Source organism: Haliaeetus albicilla, chromosome 23 (assembly GCF_947461875.1).
Source record: "Haliaeetus albicilla chromosome 23, bHalAlb1.1, whole genome shotgun sequence".
Lineage (NCBI taxonomy): Eukaryota > Metazoa > Chordata > Aves > Accipitriformes > Accipitridae > Haliaeetus > Haliaeetus albicilla.
Window position 1 is genome coordinate 24642633 of NC_091505.1, and position 22386 is coordinate 24665018.

Here is a 22386-nt window from a genome sequence, read left to right on the forward strand (position 1 = left end):
GCTAAGAGCTCTTCTACGGAGACAGGCCTCTGTGTCCCATGGTGATTTGCTTCCAGTTTCACAGCATTTACACGCTCCTTGGGGAAGGAGAATGTTCAGGGCTCATGTTGCAGCAAGGCAATGTTTCATACTGCTCTGTCTTCCCTTCTCCCTCTGTTGTGCTCAGATGTGCCAGGGTGCCTGATGCGTGCATTCGATCGCTGTTTTCCAAAGCCAACCCTGTGGTCTGCCTGGTGGAAAACAGCGATCGAATGCACACATCAGGCTTTTGGCACTCAACCTAGCTGCCAAGGAGCCAAGAGGCACCTTGAACTCTTTCCACAGGGGACTGCAAATACAACCTCAATGTTCAATCTGTTAATCCTGCTTCAAAGCAGTCCCTCGCAGGAGCTCCAGGGAGATCACCCCTGCCTAGGGCACCTAGGGCAGCTTCCTCCTTACCATTACTCAGAGGTAATTAGTGGATGCCTTTGCAGCCATTGCACTGACCCCGTGACTGGCTGTGGGCTAACAGGAAAGAGTGGATTCTTTCCCAAGAAACACTCATGTCTTAGGTATCTTAATTGACAAAGCAGTACTAGGGTTTGTACTGGTGACCAGAGTCCATTTCATTCTCCAGGAACTGGAGGGACAAACAGGGGTAGTTTCTGATCCCTGCTGAGAAAACAACAGGTCTAGCAACATTGGATGGTTTTAATGTCTTGCAAAATAGAGGCCAAGAGTCACAAGCGCTGGAGCAGTTTTAGTTTATCAATGAATAACTCCCTGCCCAGGAAAGCACACTGGCAGAGGTACTGCAGGTAATTTGACCTTTTGGAGTGACAGTAACAGCCCCAGAACAAGCTATGTTGTGTTAAAGCATGGCAGGTTACACCTGAGAAACATACCGTGCAGCTCCTCTCCCTGAGCATAACTCAGCCAGGTTGGTACAGGCGGCCCGTGTGCTCCTGGCCCCGTTCAGTCTCGGTGCTGAGCGGGGCTGGTGTGCTCGGACACACACAGTCACGTCTTGAGAGAAAAGGCTACGAACACAGAGATTTTCTTTAAAAGTTCCCCACTACCTTATTGTAAAAGACTGGATGCACCTGAGCAGCACCACGTAACATTCCTCCCTGCAGCAACACTAGCAGCATCAGTTCTCCGAACTGTTGTGGTCGCCCCTCTCATCCTTCACTTCGGACAGGCTGCTCTCATCGACGTTCTCCAGCGAGGCAGCACACTGCGCCAAGAGAGGAAGCTTGTTCTGCTCAGGGTACAGCCAGGGTTTCATGTTAGCGTCGTGCTGCTGCTTCCAGGCAGGGTATTTCACGCAGGCCTTGTGCAGTATATCGGGAGCAGAGAAGTACAGGGGAAACAACCATGGAAGCTTAGAAAAGGTCTTGGCACGTGTCTCATCTAGCCACTAACAACACCTACTCCATTTCTTTTCTGGCTGCTTAGGAGGGACTCAGGACCCACTAGCAAGAAAGGCAGAAGGCCAATTTAACTCCTTGATGGGACCATCTTCTGCTTGCCCAGGTCCCCTGATGATGCCAGCTGCTTTAGGAGAGTGAAATTAAACTTCCTGTACTGAAATCCTTTGTCCCTGTCCTGCTCTGGCACCAGAGACCCCTCCAGCACTGCTCTGCCACTCAGCTCAGGATCTCCAAAAGCTACTGAGGTTTTTTTTCATGCCCTGTTCGGACGGGGCATGAAAAGTGAGGGTCAGGCAGGTTATTGCACAAGGAGAGACCAGAGTCGCCGTATTATTTGTAGCCCTCTGGCTTCAGAAAAGCATCAGTCAGCTGTCAAAACTGGTAAGGCTGGCAGAATGTGACGCCTCACCAGAGATGAGCCAAGATGCCCATTCCTAGTGCAGCCTCACCGCCGAGGGAGGCCCACCCTCTGCAGCCCTCTGCTCCAGCTACTGGGGTGAGACTTGGCACAGGCACCTTGGAAATGCTCCACTCCCCTGCCGCGCCAGGTACTGCGAAGCTTTATTTACAACCCGCTTTGGCAACGACCGTAATAGATGGAGCTGGGGAAAAACAGAAGTTAACGTGCCAGAAAATAGCTGTGCTCCTACCAACCACCCAGAGGCCCCATAGCAAGCTGTAGCATTCGCATCATTGTTTGTCAAAGAGGGTCTGGAGCAGAGGAGTGCCACATTACATAGGCGCGCTCCAGATTAAGAGCAGGATTTCCACTGACTGGGGCCAGAATCTGCATCACCCCGTCACCACGTCCTGAGGCCCGCAGAACCAGAGTTACCTTTTGGATCCACCTGAGCCAGGTAGGTCAGACTGCAGCTGTTGGGCCCAGTTGAATGCACCAGGTATCCTGCCATCAGCTCCTCGCATGGAGGGTATTTCTGTGCAAACACATCAGACAGACAGATGCTGTCTCCCTGCCCTCTCCCTTTATCAGGTCTGGCGTTGAAAATACAGGGCAAAGACTAGGCTAGAGGCACAGAGGAGCTTCCTCAAGCTAAGGAACTTGTAAAGGAATTACACATCTACATGCTAGGGACTCTGGGACCCCATTTTTCCCAGGCACAGGTAGTATCTTGCTGTCTAGATAGACCACTGCACTCCTGTGAGGCTGGCACTGACCGTGCTTTAAAGCTCAGCTTTAAGGGAGCCAGCGCCGTATCTTGAGACCATCTGACTCCTAATTCAGGTGAATTTGTGCAGCTGGTGACCAACTCTAGAACAGCATTTTGCCCTTGCCAGAACCCTGCAGTTCCTGGGATCACTGTAATGGGAGAGCCTTCAGGCCCAGCCCACTCTTCACTCACCAGGTGTTTGATGGAGAAGTTGATAACAGCGTGATACCCATCCTCGACCTGCAGGGATCGCCGTGTCACCACAACCCTGTTCTCCAAGGGCTTCGGGCACCGCCCTGAACAAGGAAGAAAGAAAGTTGTTTCACCTGCCTGAACTGCATGTGGGGTCCGCATGGAAGTGCAGCCACTCTAGAAGCCTCTGCCTGGCTCAAGCATCCTCTTCTTTGCGATCTCACCATCTCCTCCGAGCAGCACCCACCCTACTACCCCTTCCCAGCCTGAGCGGTATTAATGACCTCATGCAGCAGAGGTCCCACGTGGTGCCCTGTACCCCAAACACCTCTCTCCTGCCTAGCAGCTTGGACAGTGTGTCCCCTCTATTTAACACAAGCCAAGTACTTCGGTGGAAGAGTCAGTTCCATCCCGTCCCCCAGTCACAGGCGCAGTAGCCCACATCAGCATTGGCAGCCAGCCGGGCGATGCGACACGTGTCCGTGACATCGGTGTCCCGCTCCCGTCGATACTCGACATCGCGCAGCACGTCGCACGCACCTCTCCGCCGCCTCGTCCGGGATGTCGATGCGGCACTGAGGGGACAGGCTCGCCCACCCCAGGCCCTGCACCTCTCCCTGGCGGGGTGTCTGTGGGACAGGACAGGGAGTTCCCCTGTGGACAGCAAGGCCGAACGCTGCCTTCGGGTTCCTCGCACCCCAAGGAGAGGAAGGGGATCCTGGAGGTGCAGGAATCCTGTCACGCTCCCCCGAGTGAGAGAGGAGCTGGGGCTCCCGCGGTGCCCCCGGGTCGGTGACACCCCCCTCGGCCTGGCAGGACCGGGTAGGCCGCCGCTGAAGAAGGCAGGCCCTGAGGGGTAGGCGGCCCGGCCCGGTTCCCCGCCGCCCCCGGGGCCGTCCCGGTGTGGACCCGGTGCGGTCCCGGTCGGCGGAGAGCGCGGACGGCGACGGCGTCGGCGCCGATCATCCCGCGCACGCTCCACGGCGGAAAGGATGACCCGCCTCTGCCACGCCCCCTCCCGGCAGCCGCCAATAGGATGGGCCGCTGCCGACCGCTTGGCCACGCCCCCGCCGGGCGGTTTAAAGCCCTTCTCTTCTCGTTCGGCTCCCAAAGCCCCACTTAAACCCGGTAATCTCGTCCTTCTTCCACCATACCCTACGCGGGACAGACTCGTTAAATTCACGAGTAAAATAACCAGAGGCAGGCCTCGGCTCCTCACCGGCAGCAGGACAGCGAAGGTGTTGGTGAAATAACTTTATTTAGTGTGATACACGGCCGTGGTCAGACAGTCCATACTCATATTAATAGTCACACTTACTCAGCTAACAGCTAGGAGACAGCAGGGCCAGACACACACTCAATATTATACACATCCATAGAGAAGACAGTGGGAAGTGAACTATTTTATTTCACTAGTTACCCCCCTCCCCCCCCCCCGTTACTTAGGGTCTCCCCCCTCCCTCCCCCCAGGTCCGTGACTGGGAACAACACGACAGCAGAGCAGCACACACCTGCCTGTGAGAAGGGGACAGCAAAACCTGTTCTACAGCAGACACGGACACACTGACAAACATCAGCAATTCCCACACAACAGGGGTATGTACAGAGGAGGGGGCTGAGCATCTCACCAGGCATTGGGACCCGGCTCTGCCAGCTGGGACTGTGGGTAAGGTGAGGGGGGGGACACTCCGGAGTGAAATGGGAAACCGCATCCCTGCTTCCTCCTGCAGGCCAGCTCACCTGGAGGGGAAGGGACAGGTCTCTGGGGAAGAAAAGGTCAGCCACCGGCAGCGAGGTGACTTGCCGCCAGTAAGCCAAGGCGGGGACCACCAGCTCCCGGTCCCAGGCTGCCCCCTTCCCCTCCCCTTGATGGCCCGCAGGCTTCAAAGTGCGCACGCTGTGTCAGGGACCCGACAGGCATCCTGCTATGGGAGTGTCACTAACCACCAAACGCCCGTCACACTGCGGTCATCGCTCTCCTGCCCGCTGGCATCCCCCCCATCAGTGTGACAGAGGCTGGGTGATGAAAAGAACAGTGAATGGCTTAGAGCCATCCAACTGTTTTATTCTCCTCGCTGTCAACAAACCTACAGACTTCTGGTTAGGACAGATGGATGGAAAACCCCCAGTAAAAGTCTCTGAAAAGCTCTATTAACGTAGTTAGAAACCAGGGGCAGGGAGAAGACGATGTACTTCCCAACCTCTAAGGTGAAGAAGTGACACCAAAATTCACTTCAGCAGCATACATTCCTCCATTCCTCTACCCAGGTCTGACAATAAATCCCTGCCACTGCTCATCTCAGTTTTGGCAGTATTAGAGCTTAACACTATTCCAGAAGTGAAATGGCTACTAGCCCCTTCCCCCAGAAGTCTACTACAAAGGCAGAAGCAGCTACATATGATTTCATCAAGCAGCAACCTAGGTACGAGAGCACAACAGCTATCGCTGGCCTTCCATCTGCTGTAGCTCTCCTGCTCTGTGTGAAGAAGCTCCCAGCCTACGTGATGATGAACAGGAGAACAGAGACTAGAAAGGAGCCTGAACAGCATCCATGACTTCTAGGGCAGGTATTGCCCCTGTAGTGATGGATTTCAGGTAACTGTTCACTTTCGCTGTTGACAGACAGGACCCAGGTCTCTACAAACCACCCCGAGGATCTCTCCCCACCCAGCTTCATGCTGCAAAGCCTCTGTACCCTCTTCCTTCCCCACATCTGACAGCCAACACTCACCAAGCACCAACGTCTTCTGGATGGGAAGATGCTCCAACTGAGGAGAGCAGTCTGTAGGGTGTCTCTGCTACACAAACGGGAGCAACAAGGCCAAAGCTATCAGAGTTTGGGGGTTTCCAGTGCTGTGTGTAACACAAGGGGCAAAACTCAGAAGTCATGAGCAAGAGTTAGCCAAGATCATCCACAGAAAGGAGAAACTGAGGAGCTAGTATTGTGTGTGCCCTGCAGGAAGCAAAAGCCGAGAAACAGATAACCTGTATTGTCCAAAAAGGCAAGGCCAAGTCAAACTGACTGGTTTAAAAGGAGCAGCCTTTTGAGAGAGGAAGTGGGGATGCAGGACAAAGACTGGGCTCACGTGGACAGGGAACTAGTTAAGATGCAAGGCAGTAAGGAAGGTGGAAAGCCCACCCCCAAGCTTTATTCTTGTCTTCCCTAACTTGGTGGCTTTTCCATTGCATTCACAAGACACATCTGAGCAGACAGGCTCAAGGTGGGGAAGAGGGGGAGGAGGAGAGGAAGAGAGAGAGTGTAAAGGGCACCACAGTGCCAAAGTGCAACAACATAAAAAAATAAAATAAAAGACAGGACACTCATTCTGCACTCAGGGCTCATACCATGCAGTAAGAGGGGCGGCCGGGGCTGCTCCCCACCAGTAAACAGGGAGTTCGCTCGCTTAGTAGATTGGTTTTTTCAGCCCACAAAGTAGGGTTGCCTAGCCAATGAGCGGTGATGTTCTTCAGTGAGACTGGCCGGTTGGGGAATGTGCTGCTACAGAACGGGCCTGTTAGCAGGAGCACCCGCTCTCCGTTACTGGCTGCTCAGGAGGTTTCTCTAGTTTGATGTCAATCACTGCAGGAGACAAGTTAAGGAAATCACCCAGCCAAGGAAAAACAAGAAGAAGAGAACAGAGAAAGGCATCAGTATCTGAAAAGGTTGTTAGCTGTCCCTTCTTGATAAGGGCAGGTGTTTCAGCAGAGCAGAGGATATCCTGCCTGAACACGATTAACTGCAAAACCAGTGGACTTGGTAAGTCAAGACCATTTAGAGGACAGAGCCCAATCAGACAGGTCTGCACACAAGACAGCCCTGTGCAAAAGGCAGAAAGTATTACGGTATTTTGAAACGATGCAAATTTTATCCTAAGTGGAGAAAGCAAAACTTGTGTTTGCCATTATAAGTAGTTGTGTAGATTGTATATGGAACACAAGCAGGGTCATCAATTTACGCCCATAGGTAAGCACCACTCTGTACTGGCTGTTTCAGCCATATCTCTGCAAAACCCCAATAAGGCCCATCCCCACAGTGTGCCAAAAAGTCAGCAAGCCCAACGTGACAAAAGATAATTGCCAAATTCTATGAGAGCAGGGAAAGTTACTGACAAGAAAAAAACAAGGATACTGTCTTCTTTGCTCTTCTCTGGTGTGCTGTCCATCCCAGGTAAGGCAGCAGCCACACGACGGAAAAGCTGAAAAGTAGCAATAGATAAAGCTGAAGAAAACTTACCAGAAAAAAAAAAAGCATGTTAAAAAAACATTGCTTTGCAACAGATCTTACAAACTTGTTATGTGGGTTACCTTAGCAAGCAAAACAATGATCAACAAATGCCACGAGAATTTTACCAAAGAAAGAAATTTAACAGGTTTTATTAAAGAAGTTATTCAATGCCTACAAAACACAGTTTGATTTTAACTGTTTCTACTTGAACAGAACATGGAATTAATTAGTAACATAGAACAATTCCCTCCTGCACTCAGTAAGCATGTTATTTACCGTTTCCAGCCTCAACTACTTTTGCACACAGCAACATTACAGTGCACAACTCTAGACTTTTGATAAGCAACCTTGCAAGAGACCGAAGGTTTAAGAAGTCTGTGGAATAACTGAGGTTTTACAGCCCATCCTTGCAGTTCAATCTTGCTGCAAACCAGCCATTTCTGAGCAGAACAGCTGGCTCAAGCAAGCTGCATTTAAGCTATTAAGGATGTGCTAGAGCTGGGAAAGACTATCATATCCCCATTAAAAAAAACCCAGAAAATGGTTTTGCATAATTTTTCAAGTCAATGTCAGAGCTCCTCCTGCTGACATTAATGCAGCAGCTAACACAATACAGACACTGCTAGGCAGTCTGGTGAGAAGTGCTGCATAAAGAACTAGAGGAATCATCAGCCAATGATGATTTTCCTCACAGTAGCTTGGCAGGGACTTCTCGTCCACACCTCAAAAGTGAGTTACTTGGAAAATCAAGCCACTGAGGTACCAGCATGGTGCTGCAGTGAGCATCCTTTTAGTCACAGAAGTTCAGTGCAAACACCTGCTAAGCAAATAAAGCAACACTAAGTTAGAACCAAAGACTAATGTGGATTCAATCCAGAACAGCCCAAAGAAACAAACCCAAAGTCTCCTAATCCCATTGTGAGGTTCTCCTAACCAGCTGGTGTGCAGCAAACTGGTATGTTTCCCAGCTGACACCAACAGTACTACGCTCCCTGCAGACCCCTGGACCTTACGGCTGCCTTACTCCCCAAGTTCTGTTACACTTCAGAATAGTTCCTGAACTAACGGAGAGTGGGATCACAAGCTTATAGCAAGAGGCAATGGGCACAAACTGAAATACATGAAATTCTGTTTAAACGCAAGACAAAAATTTTAAGTTTTTTCTACTGTACAAATAGCCAAACATTGTGACAGGTTGCCTGGAGAGATGGAGTCTCTATTCTTTGAGATATTCAAAACTCAACTGGAGTCAGTTCTGGGCAGCCTGCTCTGAGCACGGCGGTTGGACTAGACGATCTCCAGAGATCCCTTCCAACCTCAACTAATCCAAGATTTTCATCTGTGGCTTGAAAACAGAAGCACGAACTTCTACTCTAGTGCATCAGCATAAGCAATTATCCCAACTGATGTCAACGTTGATTTTAGAAAACAGTGCATGAACTGTTAACAAAAGCAAAGGGAATGTACAAAATTACGTTTGACTGGCTGCACAAAACAGTTCCATTCCTATCCCTCAGCACATTCTGGTTTTAGATTCTCCTTTCTTTCAAGGCAAGTTTGCTTAGCTTTAACAGGAAATCATTGACTTGACAGGAAAGGAGCTTCCACTAGGTGAAGCAGCAATAGTCATCTTTGGGCAAGAAGCATTTCAGGGGTTGACATCAAACAATACAAGCAAATATCTGATGGAACATGAACCCCAAGCAGAAGCATACACATACAGAGCAGTAAGTACAGATTTCCTCTCTTTAGAACAAAACATGGATCTACCTGTTTCACATTGTATCCAGTCTTTGCACTGGTCTCAATAAACATCACATTCAGCTCTTTGGCTCTCTGTTCACCTTCTTCTGTAGTGATTTGCCTGGACAAAGATGCAAACAGAAGCAGAAAGACAGAAAGGAAGAACAGACAGGAAGAGTTAGAGATGTCTGTGACTGAGACGCTCTTCAGTGGAGGGCCGCTTCACCACCCCTTACAAGGGTGCATAGTCCACCAATGGAGACCTCAGCACCTCTGAGTCTTTAAGACCCCTAGGTCCTCCAGCTAAGAATGAAACAACCTCAGGTAGGTTACCCAGGGAACACCTGGACTTATGACTATTAATAATGGATGATCAGCACAGGATGAAGTTTGTGCAGTACATTTGAGCCTCATTCACAGCATCCTCAAGGGAAGGAAGAATCCCCATACGCTGCACCTGATACAAAAAGCAGTTTCGCAAGTCAACAGGAGGGAACTCCGCGAGGTTACGGAAAGATTTCAGAAAGGCTCCAGCAGCAAGTGCAGTGCAACAGCAAGCGCTAGGCTGCTGCTTGCGAGCAAGCACCTGCATTTGCATCTCTGATCAATACCCTGTACATACCTGTTTCACACTATATCCTGCTTTAGCATTGGTTTCAATATACATCATATTCAGTTCTTGGGCTTTTCTCTCACCCTCCTCTATAGAAACCCGTCTACAGCAATGAGAACAAATCACAGAAAAGAAAAACCAAAGCAAAGCAAAATAGTCCAAAAATTATAAAAAGAAAACTGCAGGATAAGAGCAGCCACCAACTGAAGCAACATTAACAGGAAAGAAAAACTTAACCGGCTGCACAAAATAAGAACAGTGCTATTTTTAGGTCAGCTTTTTGGCCTCAGAATGTGCATCATCACTTGGTTTTTACCATAGGATGAATGGCTTCCAATATGCTGTATTCCATTTCGAAAAATGTGACCAAGCTCAGACTGATACTGCAGCTTTGTCCAGCCTTAAAAGGCCTAATATTTCAGCCTAACACAAATGTAACTTCCTTTTAAAAAAAAGGCAAGGCAGCTTCTTTTACTTATACCTGGATATACACCATAATTCCAAATTCTAGCCTAGATCAGGACTACTGTCACTTACACTAAACTTCTAAAATAAGAATTTCTAGTGCTACAGAAACTTCAACTGTAGCTGTGTTTCAAACAATTTTCTGGTATTTTTAATTCTTACGGCAGTGCTGAGCCAGCTGCACACACACTCTGCTTCACTTATGTACTATCAGGAAATAATCCAAAACTGAAATTATCCCATTGCGTTTTCCAGTTCCACATGAAATTGGATTTTGATAGAAATTAGAAAGCCTCAAATCTTAAATGCCAGGTTATTCAGTTAGGGAGCTGCAGTTATTTCTAGCTCCCAGGAGGGCATAAGAGATACTAGGTGGTCAACATCCAAAGCTGGCTCAAGTAGAACATCTTGGATTTTGCTCCGTTGCTTTTGTAAGCTGATTTCAAAGACCAGACTGATCTGAGGTCTTGCCACCTGGAATTCTTAATCCAAATCAGCTATATGCATTTTTATCCTATTTCTGAAGCTCTAAGCACCAAGTTTTACCAACATTTCCAAAGTGCAAGGCACAGGACACTTAGAATGGCCTCCCACTGGAAGTGGGAAAAGCCAAATAGTCATCAAGACTAAGGTGGTCTGCATGTAGGGGACAGAACAGATTTCTGTAAGAACCATCAGTATGAAGCCAACACAGCACCCAGTTGGAGCCTAACTTTATCCTCTTCACCACTGACTCAAACCACTTGCCAGGATTAGAATTGTCTATGCTTTTCCTGCCAGGCATGACAAACTAAAAACTAACAGCATGACTTATACGGGGACAAAGGGCAAAAAGCATCTCCTGACACCAGTTCGTGCAGCCAGGGATGCTGGGTATTGTCTCATATGAGCATTTGGACAACACCAAAACCACAAGAGAAAAAACACATCACAATACATTCCAAAGCAATATGTACACTGCAGGAGTAAAGCAAGGTTTAAAATTTAAAACACGACAGCATCCAACAATGGAACAGTCAGAACCCTATTAGGCCCACCATCACAAGAAAACAGAGTAAACAAACAGGCAGTTAAGATAATAGTACAAGATTTTTCCGATAAAACATTACTGTTCCACCTGTAAGACTTTTCAAGCTGTTACCTTTTGACCAGAAGTGTCTCATGAACAGCCAAAGGATAAGGGTCTGATTGTATAAGACCTCATTTCGCCATGAGATTCAGATGTTTCCCAGTTCTGCCTTTTTGAGATGCTTTCTTTGCATCATATAAAAATTCCCCATCATGCCAATAATTCATATGTCCCATGACGTACGAAGCACACATTTTAGAGTACCTGATGTATGTGAAGATGCTTCAGTTTAAAGTATTGGGACTGTAAGGAACTGCATGGCTTACTCCGTCCTCCCTTTGCCAACTACTGCTGACACTAACCATTAAAATAAAAATCTTTCCTTATCTACACTGTTTCTGATGTCTTCATAAAGAATGACAATCTCTGAAAACACTAAACAAAATTTTTCCTTAATCATCAATCAAGAGAAGAATTTGAACTAGAAATGCAAAAGCACAAGCCTGTGGTCTTTTAAGAAGCTATTACATTGGTTATGTTGGCTGAAGTAGTGTTGTAGAATTAAGAGTTTTAAAAGCAAAATGCTTTATGACATGTCCCAAAACATTAAGTCTGTGTAATTTTAAGAGTCTAATTAACTTTTTACATCTCTTGGGGAAGTCTGCTTCTGCTAATCTAGTTTCCTCTCACACATCCACAACATCACAGTTTGTGTTATGTATGGCATGAAATTTATGCTCAAAGGGAAACCTTTTAGATTGATACTGTAAAAGCTCATGCTGCGTCTTGTAACAAGGAGAAACTTTACTATGAACTTATAGTTGCACATGCAGAAAGAGTCACATAAATAGGATTGTTGAAAAAAGGTAGATTTCCTTGCTTTTGCAAGACATTTTTTTGGCTTTATCTCAGCATGAAAAAAAAAATCAGACAAAATACACTGTTGAGAAACATGGTATAGAGATACTTAATTTAAGCAAAAGGATTTTTTTTTAGGTGGGTTTGTTTTAACCAAAACTATTTGTAGAATAGCAAAAGGGAGTAACTCTGCATATGCTGAAACCAGAAACCTGAATTTCATGACAAGCTATTTATGCTTCGTTTAAAATCAACAATTGTTTTGACGACAGACTAGTCTGCCAGTTCCTTGCTTCTACTGGTCAGGACAGCAAGGCCAGCAGCTCCCCTCCATTACCTCTTGTCTGCCAGGTCAGTTTTGTTCCCCACCAACATGATGATGACATCACTTCCTCTCTCTGTCCGAACATCATCAATCCACTTGGAGGTTTGCTGGAAAGAATTCAAGTCTGTAGGGAAGAATCAAACGGGAGTGCTGAGGATAAAACTTCTTTTCAGAGAGGGAGAATGCTATGCCTGTACTCAGGTGCTTCTCCAAATCTCCCCACACCACATATAAATGACCAATAAATTGTTTTCCGCTCAGACAGAAAAACAGGGCAGGGAAAAAATGTTTCTAATGATAACCATCTTTTTGCAGAACTTCTCGTTATAACTTATTAGTTCTGCTTACATGTAGTATTTCAAATAATGAGACACCAAAGCATCACTCACTTGTAATGTCATAGACTACCACAGCAATAGTGGAGTCGCGGATGTAGCTGGGAATGAGACTGCGGAACCGCTCCTGGCCTGCTGTGTCCCAAAGCTGCAGCCGAACCTGCTGGTACCAGGCCAGGGAGAGCAGAGAGAAAGAGAGAGAGAGCAAGAGAGAAAAGAAAGGAGGAAACTGTCCTTTAGAGAAAAGGCCATTTCTAGAATTAACTGTATGCAGCTCAGTCTGAGAAGCTTAGCCCACCATCTTGCCCCCCAAATATCCAACCACCACAGAAGTTGGCTTTTCTGACTCTGTTTGTAGATAATGTGCTTTAATTACCACCTTTGCTTGCTTAGAGATTCTGCTATTCCCAAAGAGCTCCAGGTTATGACTACTACCTCATTGGTGATAGCGGTAGCTAATAAGTCATAAAGAGCTGGTCTTCCTGGTCTACCCAGGATTATGCATGGGGTCTCCACAGGACTCCTGGCCTAGAGCATCTCAGATCAAAGCTTTTCAGGCAATTCCCACATGACAGACACGCAATTCCCTCAGCCCCATGTAGTAAAATAGCATCCGTTCTCCAGCATCAAGCACCCAGAAGATGGTAATGGCAATTTTCATGCAAGATTAAGGCAATCAGTAACTTAAGTTCCAGCAGAAACAAAAGCAAATTTACACGCTGTAGGCTTCAGGTGACACAAAGGGCATTGGGCTCTCCCTTTCAGATAAGCACAAGAGTCAGAAACAAGCACAAATGCTATGAGAGGTACAGTTTGATCTCTAGAACTATGCCCAAACACAAACTGACCTATTATATATGATTGTCTGGGACCTGCCTATTAGAAATAGCAATGGTCAAAACATGCCCAACTACCACAGTGAATGCTAAACAAAAGCTGTTCACAACTGGGAGTGATACCATTTCCTTCCAAGTCATTACCCCACATGGCTAGCTGTACAAGTAGCGCTACACTGCCAGAAAACAAGATTTCTGTTGGCATTCTCAACAGGCACAAGTTTCACAGGAGGGCAGATACTGGTTCCCAGCTTAATTACATGAATTGGTTAGATTGCTCACAAAGCCACTTGTTCAGCAACTAGGGAGAGCAGCTGTTTATGCGCAGAACAGTAGTTAATAGGGCAGCTTGCAGGAGACTGGCTACAAGGGAGAAAGCAGTTTCAGAAGGACCAATAATTGGCTTGTTTAGAAGAGAAACAGAAGCTGGACAGAGCACATGTCTGCACAGTGTCTTGCTACAAGAAGATTCAAAACAACATCATACCTACATCAGGGTATGTAGATCTGATGCCCTGGGGCTTAAGGAAGATTAGGACTTGTAGCTAAAGCAATTAGCTCATGCTTCGTTTTGAAGGCAGACTTGATTACAGCAGCAAAAGTCAGGACTCTTCATTACCCCAGGAAAACCAGGGTGACAAACTCCAAGCACCTGGACTATATTACACCGGTGCTGGAAGATCAGATTGATAATGACAGCTTCTGGCTCTTCTGGACTTCACAACAAGCTTCCACATAGTCCCCAAGACATTGCTGCTACACCAGACTATTCACCCAGAAAGTATACCGAAGTGTTGATTTAAACACTCCAACCTTCAAACTCCCAGTCCAAAAGGCAACTAGAGGAAGTACCACAGAAGTTGGGAAAAACTGGCCCCAGTAATCTAATCTTGTTGTAGTGAAGGGTAACACTATTTGAGGGAAGGCCTTCATCTAGTATGCAGGTACCCTGCAGGCACCCCTGAAGTGACCTGAGAAAGTTAGCTGCAGTATTTCTGTAGCTTCTCATTTCTAGAAGTCAAAGTTTGTATGCACCTGTTTTGGAAGGGAAGAGAAAATATAAACAACCCACTCAAACATGACATGCTAACAACCCTACTGGTCTGGAAAGGTGAAAGGTCCTCAACCGAGAATTAACCCAGTCCCTCTTGCAAACAAGGTAACTTGTTCAGAAAGGGGCCCCGAGTTGCAGTATGGATTTTCACCATGGATCTCTCCACAGGCCACTTGCATTTCAAGATGCCCAGCAGATTAACAATGACTAAGCAACTACTCTTTTTCTTCTCAGCTCCCTACATGCTAGCTAACAGTTCTTCTCTACTAGTTAAGAGTATCTTGGCTGGTACTTAAGTATGTCCTGTGGGACTGTCCCTATTTTACACTACCATGACCTGCATTAACTTACAGGAGACTATTTGAGGTTCCCAAATACAGTTACCACTAAAGACAATGCAAATATATAGCTCTTCAGAGTGGTAAAGGAAACTGTGTTTTCCTAATCACGCTAGTGCTCACCATCATCGTGCCCTCAGAAGTACACGAGCATGTTCCTTTAATAACAAGAAAACTAAGAGCCTCTCAGTCACTAAGAACAGAACAAAGAGCAGTAACAAGAAAAAATGAAATTATCTGAAAAGATCAGACCATTACCAAAGTATGATGAGATCAGCTATCACTTAATTATTTTTGACATGTCTGGAAGCTGTTAAGAACAGCCTAGACTGGCAAGATTTTTCCACCTGCCTGGATAAACAGCATCTTGTATCTGTCACAACAGTGGGGAGAAAAGATGCCAGCCTATGCAGCCTGCCACACACACTGCCTCACCTAGATGAGTTCCCAGCATAAGACATCAAGTGCACATCTCAGCATTCCTCAAATCCCAAACAGATCACTTCATTTTGACATTAGTTTGGACCAAGCCAGAAATCATCCCAGAGTCAACTAGTTAAGCTACAGTACTGGGAGAAAGACCTTGTAATTATTTCCCCTCAATATGTACGATAAATCATAACAGAAGTCTATTATTTGTTAGGCACTTCAGTTAACTGAAGTGAAACAAACCCCTGGTCCGTAAAGCCTCACTATAATCTACAGTTTGTGACAAAATGAAGGTGGGCCATAGGTTTTTCATCTGCGCTACATTCATTACTTAGACTTTGTCCACATGGTGTTGGCTCACTGATATAAATCCTGTCTAGGTGTTTATGCTGTTACTGTAGCTTAACCAAAAAAGCCAGATCAAGTGGAATCAATAACAAGGAGTTAAAATGAAATAATTGTATTCATATCTTATACTAAAACATTCGTGCCAAGCGTTATAGAGAATTTCCCTCTAAGCTTGTTTATTGTTTAGAAATTATGGTAGTTACATCTCTTCTCTTTCAAAACCTCTCTCGTTACTCATACGAATAGCCAGCTCTCTTCTTCAATGAAATGGAAGTCTTGAATCCTCTTAAGTCACTACACAGCTTTTATTTAAATAGGTGTTGTACTGTTTTACCTACTCTGACAGTGTTCCTTTGCTTTGGCACCTGAAGTTGTTACATTTATTAACCTCTTCAGTTATCCAGAAAGGAAAAAAAATTCATCCTGAGGTTTAAAAAAAACAAACAAACAAACCAAAACCCACCCCAACCAGAAAAAGTATAAAGCTTTCCAAAAGCTACCAATCACCTTTCATTCCAATCAGCACAGACACACGAGAAGTCACAATCCCTATTCACCTACCTGCCAATCCTGTGTATCATTTCCATTGTCTGAGCTTTGAGCAGACCAGAGTTTTGCAGTTCCCCAGTTTCTGTATTATGGGATGGAGTTACCACTGGTTGTGGAGGAAGATGCTCAGCTACATCCCCTCAGCCCATGAAACACCTACAGTCCTGGGGCCAAGCGCCTACCTTAGCCCTTTTCAGATAACACCACCACTTCCAATGAATAAAAGGTACATGTTAAATGCAAGGTCCCTGCAGAACTCCAGCTCAATACCTACTTGTAATGTCAAAGACAATGACAGCCACAGCAGAGTCACGGATGTAGCTGGGAATGAGGCTGCGGAACCTCTCCTGGCCGGCTGTGTCCCACAGCTGCAGCCTGATCTGGGAAATGGAAAAGTGTAGGGGAAGAGGGAAGGGGAAGAGCAGGAAAATGGAAAACAAAACCAAAACTCAAGTGAAATAAAAATAAAGAGAAAAAAAATTGCAAGGCGAAAATAATGCAACAAAAGGAAAGTTAAAATGGAACAGAAACGTGAAAAGTGCTAACGATACTTCTAACTGCATTCTCGCAGTAGCCTCAGCCTAGCATGTCTGAGAAACCTCCCTCCCTCCACAGACCCATTAATAACTCACATGTATGAACACGTTCTTCTATTTAATCATAAAACCAAGATATCCCTAAAAAATACCTTCTCACACCATCTGCAAATGAGGGAAATGAGCATACATACCTCAGTGCATCCTGCCATGTAAGTACTCTGGCTATAATGGCCACACAAGCAGACTGCAACCTGCAGCTAGCTACAGGCAGTGACTCCTAACTGTAAGGACTACATCACCCCGCTACTGATTAACCCTCTGGAAAGCCTGATGTGGTAAAACATAGTAGTGGGGCACAAGCCAGAAGAGCAACCACCCTCTAGACTGGCTTTTCTTGTGCTTAAATCCAACAAGTCTGGGAAGATACCGAGACACAGAAAAGGAAATACTGCTCGGGTCTTTCAAGAGTGAGGTTGTAGCTGTAACATGGAACCGGCAGCCTGAGAGTTGGGATTGAGGATGAGATTACTTGTGGCCCCAGTTCACTTAGTGCCACAGGTCCCAATGCACTGGCAACGTGCTGGAAATGGCATACTTACAACCGCCCTCTGTGGGAGGCCTTGGAGATGGTTTTGAAGAACCAAACTCCACATATATTTGTCCCTTCTGCTGGCTAGTACATGCTACCCAGGCCATATTTACTGCTGAGTGATCTAGCACAGGTATCATTCCAGGATATATTATTTGGTGTAAGGACATATCAAATATGCCAAAGCATATGCTGCAGTTAGAGGCTTACCATTCTTCATTTCAGGCCCGGCAGTCAAAGCCTATTGCAAAATACAGCATTAGCCATATCTGAGAAATTATTTCAATGTCTGAATTTTCCTAGCTTGTGTGCTTGTCTTTCTCCCTCCTCTTATCTACATGCAACACCTCTCTTATTTAAACAGGCTTTATGGGCTCTGTGGACCACTTACATAATCAGGAAAGCTAACAGTATACCTAACATTGGAAAGAAAATGGTATTTTCTGGATAGCAGGCCAGCAGATGAATGACATCCTGACCCACACAACCACAAGAAATCAAGACTACACTGCTGAAAACAGCACACAGGCATTCCAACTTGCCTTCACTGGTGTCAAGCAGCATTCCCAAGATCTTTTTCTTCTTCTGCCACCACCACTGAAGAATGTAATTCAAGTAGGTTCTCCCATACAAAGATTAAGCAAGGTCTTTTCTAATAGTGAATCACTGGTAAGATGGCAGAGAAGCACTCGGGAAACTCACCACACACACTGGGCTGGGACTTCTTCAGAAGCAACAGACCCAAAGCAACAAAAAGGACTTCCATCGCACCACTGGCCCCTTCTTCCCCACAACAGTTTCATACTTCTCAGCCAGTAGTGAAACTAGCAAAAAGGCAAGTACTAGCAAAACCTGAACTAATAAAAAGACACATACTGAAAGACAGGAGAGGGATGCGAGGGATCTCTTTATGCAAAAAGGAATCTCATGCAAGCTAAATCCAAAATTGCTTTATTAACAGTACGTCAGAACTGTGTTACAAAAGGAGCCTTTCTACAAGGAGGAACTATGCCACCACTGGTAACCATGAATGACTTCAAGACTTGGAACTGCCTGGGGTCTGCTCGGACCCATTTATACTGACAATCCTAGAGGCAGAGCTGCAAATTCTGGGAGGAAACTACACCTAAGGTACGTATAACAGACAACCCATTCCCTGGGATATGGACATTAGCTTGCCTCAATTTTGCATGAAAGATTTTGACTTCATTCTATGGGTATCAGATATTAACAAGCACCACAAACAGGAGAGTGGGTCAGTGATTTGACTCAAAGGCTGTCCCTCTGAAGGCTGCTGGGGGATTTCAGCAGCCATTGGAGGAATGGCCAGGTGAAACAGCACACACAGCAACTGCTGCTCCCATGACTGCAGTTGCCATGCTATCACACAGATGCCCCACTTACCGTGCGATCTTCAAGATACATTGTTTTTGACAGGAAATCAATTCCAATGGTCGCCTGAAAAGAAGAAAAGCATTAGTAACTGCAACTTGCCTTCCAGCATCTGCAAATCAGATCTTTCTATACAAACTCTCAGAAATGTTCACAAACTTATAATTAAGCTGTGGACCATATTTGCCTTCAATATAGTTGATAAAAACAAAGCAATCTGGGTATCTGTGCCATCTTCATTTCACATCATTCTTCCAACATTTCTCAACTGCACAAGAACCTCTGAGTCTCAATTTTAGCCTCAGACATTCATGAGTCTTAACACAGATCATATCTGAAGTGGCTTCTCCTTCTGGTCTACCGCAATTCAGTCTGGTAAGAGCTATCTTATTAGAAATAACCAAAAGGTAGAGCAAATTACATATATAAATTGTGGGTGACTGTGCTGAAAGCTAAAAAGCAATGCTTATTCGGGACTTTCCATTTCAGGTTATGCTTCCTTTCCAGTGACATTCAGAAGCTTCATTTCCCAGGCAGTTCTTTCTGTAAGCCTCCTTCCATTCACGTTTCCATTGCTGTACAGTAATTCCAGTACAAAGACATTTAAATTAATTTACTAAGCTAGAGGCGCTCCCAGGCACTTAAATCAAGCAGATGTCCTAGCCCATCATAACCCTGGGAAACAGGTGACAGGTTACCAATGTAACAGATTTTAGTATTTTAGACAGATTATCTCCAGTCTTAGCAAACACAGGCAGCATAACATGTTCTGGAAGGTCTCCATCAGAATGTGAAACATTTAACATTAGAAGAGACCATAACAGTCAATTTCTGTAGTGAGTACTTATTTCTGGGAGTCCTATTTTCTGCAGCCAGGACACAGTTTATAACAACTACAATAAGCAGATGAATCTCTGAGAGCACCTTACAAAAGTCAGGAAAAGAAACACAGAAAGCACAAGAGGATCCAGTTCCAGTGAATGACTTGTCGTCAAGAAAGCAATCTTCTCTTCCTTTTCCAACTTAAAATTACCCCAATGTAAACCCATAACTCCTTCTCGCCTGAATTAAAAGAGAAAGCCCTAGTCTCATCTTCTTTAAAGATATTTGGTATTTCCTTGAAATACTGCTAAGTGGTTTTGATGCAACTAACTCTTCCTGAAATCTTCAGGCCTCTTACGCATCTTCAGCTTTTCATCTGCAGCCTCTTCATCCCCACCCTACTCTTTCCCTGCCAAGACTTCCCTGGCTTTTTCTATCTATAGCCTTTTAGTTAAAAAAATAGCAATAATAAAAAAAATTAAGAGAGAGAATATGCCATGCTGACTTCTTGCAGATGTATCTATACACTCTGGACTCAATTACTCCTACTTAAACAGCAAGCCTCTGAAGATGCTAAAGACCAAGAACTATCATAAGCGTGTTTGTATCTTATTCATTCGCTGTTTCCCGAGACTTCCATATCCATCATCAGGCATCCTGACCATTATCTTCTCTATTAGCCAACCCCACAAAAAAATGTTTCTCCCTGTTTTCCTCAAGGTTTCTCACGTATCCAGACAGGATCTAAACCTTGCTTCTTTTTTGTACACTGTATTTCCTGACATCACACTAAATGCTTGGGCTTAGTCATGAAGTCTCTTTTCCATTTCAAGGCACCTTACAACCTTACATGTGATACTGAACTGACATTTCATGGAGAAATGTGCTTGGCCCTAACAGTTCTCACAGGCATACATTTTAATAGTGGGGAATAGATTTACCCATATATATATATATATAAAATAAAAAAAAAATTAAAAGTCTACCACATACCTGGTAAGTATTGTCAAAACTGTCATACATAAACCTGGTGATCAGAGAGGTCTTCCCAACTACAAAAGAAGAGATAAATTACTTTCAAGCAGCAGTGGGGAAAAAATAACCACTGCTTTGGGAGTGGCATGCTGGTAGTGCCAATCATCAGAATTGAGCTGCCAGTCTAAGGCTATTTTCCAGCTATGGCCTCCTGCAAAATAACCAGGGAAGAAATTCATTCACAAAATGATAGAAGTATGTTAAGCCAAATCAATCTCAGTAGGTCAAAAATTAATCATGATGAAAACTTGGTCCTCAAATTAGGTACGTTGCGATGCATATGACAAAGAATTATTTATTTGCTTTAAGCGAGCAATAAACTTGCGCTGCTACTCGTATTTCTGTACTTATGTAATCACCAAGTCTAGAACTTACAGGCATAAGCATCAAAACAAGACACAGTGATGTCCCAGACACTGTTTAGCTGCCTCTGGCTGGATAGAAAAGCAACATTCAAGACTCACATCCTTTCTTCATAACAAGATTTTTAGATACAGAGTAAACTTTGGTGGCTTGCTTAAAAACTTTAGATTTATGTCTCCAAATATTATCAAGAGAGAAAGCGCAGAACCAACAAGAAACAGGAACCAAAGATAAGAGCTCTGATTCTCTCTCAGGAAGCCAAGAAAAATTCAAAGGACATAGATGGAAGAGGCAAAAGGAATAAACTGCCTAGAAAGGTTGTGAAATTGTGAACGCTGGGTTAAAAACCGGTTAGACAAATGTCTATCAGCAGCAATGTCAAAGGTGGGGGAATTAGACAACTCCTGGAAATTCCTCCAAGACCTACAGTTCTGGGACCGAGAAGGAGGTAATCAGTACGAGATCTAAAGAGAGTAACACAGCAAAGAATACCACAATTTCAAGAAAAAGATACAACTCGTCCATATATTACGAGGGAAGGGGTACAAAAGGGAGGCAACTCCCAGGCAAAACAAAAAAAAAACCCCGAAGACGTAAGGGAGGCAGCAGCCATGCTATATACAAACAGCACCGCCTCCCCAGCGGCACGGCTGCGGGCGCACTGCGGGCCAGCCCCGGCCCCGGCAGGCGGGTACCACAGGCCCACCGGGGCAGGCTAAGACCGGCTGAGCGCTGCAAACGGGGAACCGGCCGCTCGCTAGGCCCGCGCCTCCCGCCGGCCTGAGGCCTAAGGCCGGGCCGCCCCTCCCTCGGGCGGGGGTCCCGGACGCCTCATCACCGCCTCCCCCCCCCCCCCCCAACCCCGGGCGGAGAAAGGGCCCTTAACGGTTCCTCCGCCGCCGCAAGACCCTCACGGGTCCGTCGTCGTCCAGCCCTCAACGGATCCTCACTCACACCCCCCCGCCCCTGCCCCGGGAGCCTTCAGTGCTTCCTCACCCCCCCTCCCCAACACACACTCCGGGCCCTTAACGGCTCCTCACCGCCCTTAACGGCCCCTCACCAGCCCCCCCTCATTCCTCATCCCCCTCCCCAACACACACTCCGGGCCCTTAACGGCCCCTCACCGGCCCTAACGGCCACACACCGGCCTTACCGGCCCCTCACCGGCCCTAACGGCCCCTCACCGGCCCCCGCCCCGCAGCGGAAGGCCCGTGACGGCTCCTCATCCTCCCTGACGCCCCCCGCGGCCGGCCGGCCGCCCGCCCGCCCCGCTCACCGCTCTGCTCGCCCAGAAAGACGAGCTTGAATTTCCTCAGCGGGTTCCCGAACTCGCCGCCGCTGCCGGGGGCGGACATGGCGGCGCGGGGAGGCCGAGCCGGAGCCGTGACTGAGGAGAAGGAGACACCGCCGAGCGTACACCGGACCGCCGCCGCCCCGCCCCGCCGCGCGTCACTTCCGCCGCCGTCACCGGCGCGTCACTCCGCCACACCCCCACCCCACCCCTCCGTAGGGCGGGCGGTTGCCATGGCAGCGGGCCGGTCTCCGGTGGCGGCAGGCGCTGCGGCCTGTACCGGGGATCCCGACCGGGAGCGGCGGCCGCCGGGTTTTGCAGCCCCTCGCCTTCCTGCCGAGGCCCGCGGCAGCTTGAAGCACCGCCTGCCCGCTTCGGGCTCTCCCGCGGC

At 46.7% G+C, this 22386-nt stretch overlaps 1 protein-coding gene and 2 long non-coding RNA genes across 12 annotated transcripts; all 3 read right to left on the minus strand.

Moving 5' to 3' along the window:
- Positions 1 to 727: 727 nt before the first annotated feature.
- LOC138690765 (uncharacterized) lies at positions 728 to 2314 on the minus strand. Its single transcript, XR_011329552.1, has 2 exons — positions 2251 to 2314; positions 728 to 1219 (listed from the first exon to the last, which is right to left on the minus strand). It is a non-coding gene; the product is annotated as an uncharacterized lncRNA (long non-coding RNA).
- An 8-nt stretch (positions 2315 to 2322) lies between these two features.
- Positions 2323 to 3693, minus strand: LOC138690764 (uncharacterized). The gene is made up of 3 exons (XR_011329551.1): positions 3317 to 3693; positions 2777 to 2880; positions 2323 to 2350 (listed from the first exon to the last, which is right to left on the minus strand). It is a non-coding gene; the product is annotated as an uncharacterized lncRNA (long non-coding RNA).
- Positions 3694 to 4015: 322 nt separating this feature from the next.
- Positions 4016 to 22195, minus strand: RAB41 (RAB41, member RAS oncogene family). Of its 10 annotated transcripts, none has more exons than XR_011329553.1 (9): positions 21981 to 22184; positions 20300 to 20358; positions 18497 to 18550; positions 12465 to 12573; positions 12088 to 12199; positions 9368 to 9461; positions 8773 to 8866; positions 6907 to 6973; positions 4016 to 6357 (listed from the first exon to the last, which is right to left on the minus strand). XR_011329553.1 is itself a non-coding variant. In XM_069811610.1 (9 exons), exons 2-9 carry the CDS (start codon positions 20323 to 20325, stop codon positions 6293 to 6295), a joined length of 630 nt encoding a protein of 209 aa, XP_069667711.1. In that variant the 5' UTR covers positions 20326 to 20358; positions 21981 to 22140; the 3' UTR covers positions 4016 to 6292. The 10 variants fall into 10 exon arrangements, 9 of the variants coding, with proteins under 9 accessions (XP_069667711.1, XP_069667710.1, XP_069667709.1 ...); XM_069811610.1 differs by lacking the exon at positions 9368 to 9461 and adding an exon at positions 16239 to 16344 and having other exon boundaries at positions 12465 to 12570; positions 21981 to 22140; XM_069811609.1 differs by lacking the exon at positions 9368 to 9461 and adding an exon at positions 16239 to 16344 and having other exon boundaries at positions 21981 to 22140.
- Positions 22196 to 22386: the final 191 nt, after the last annotated feature.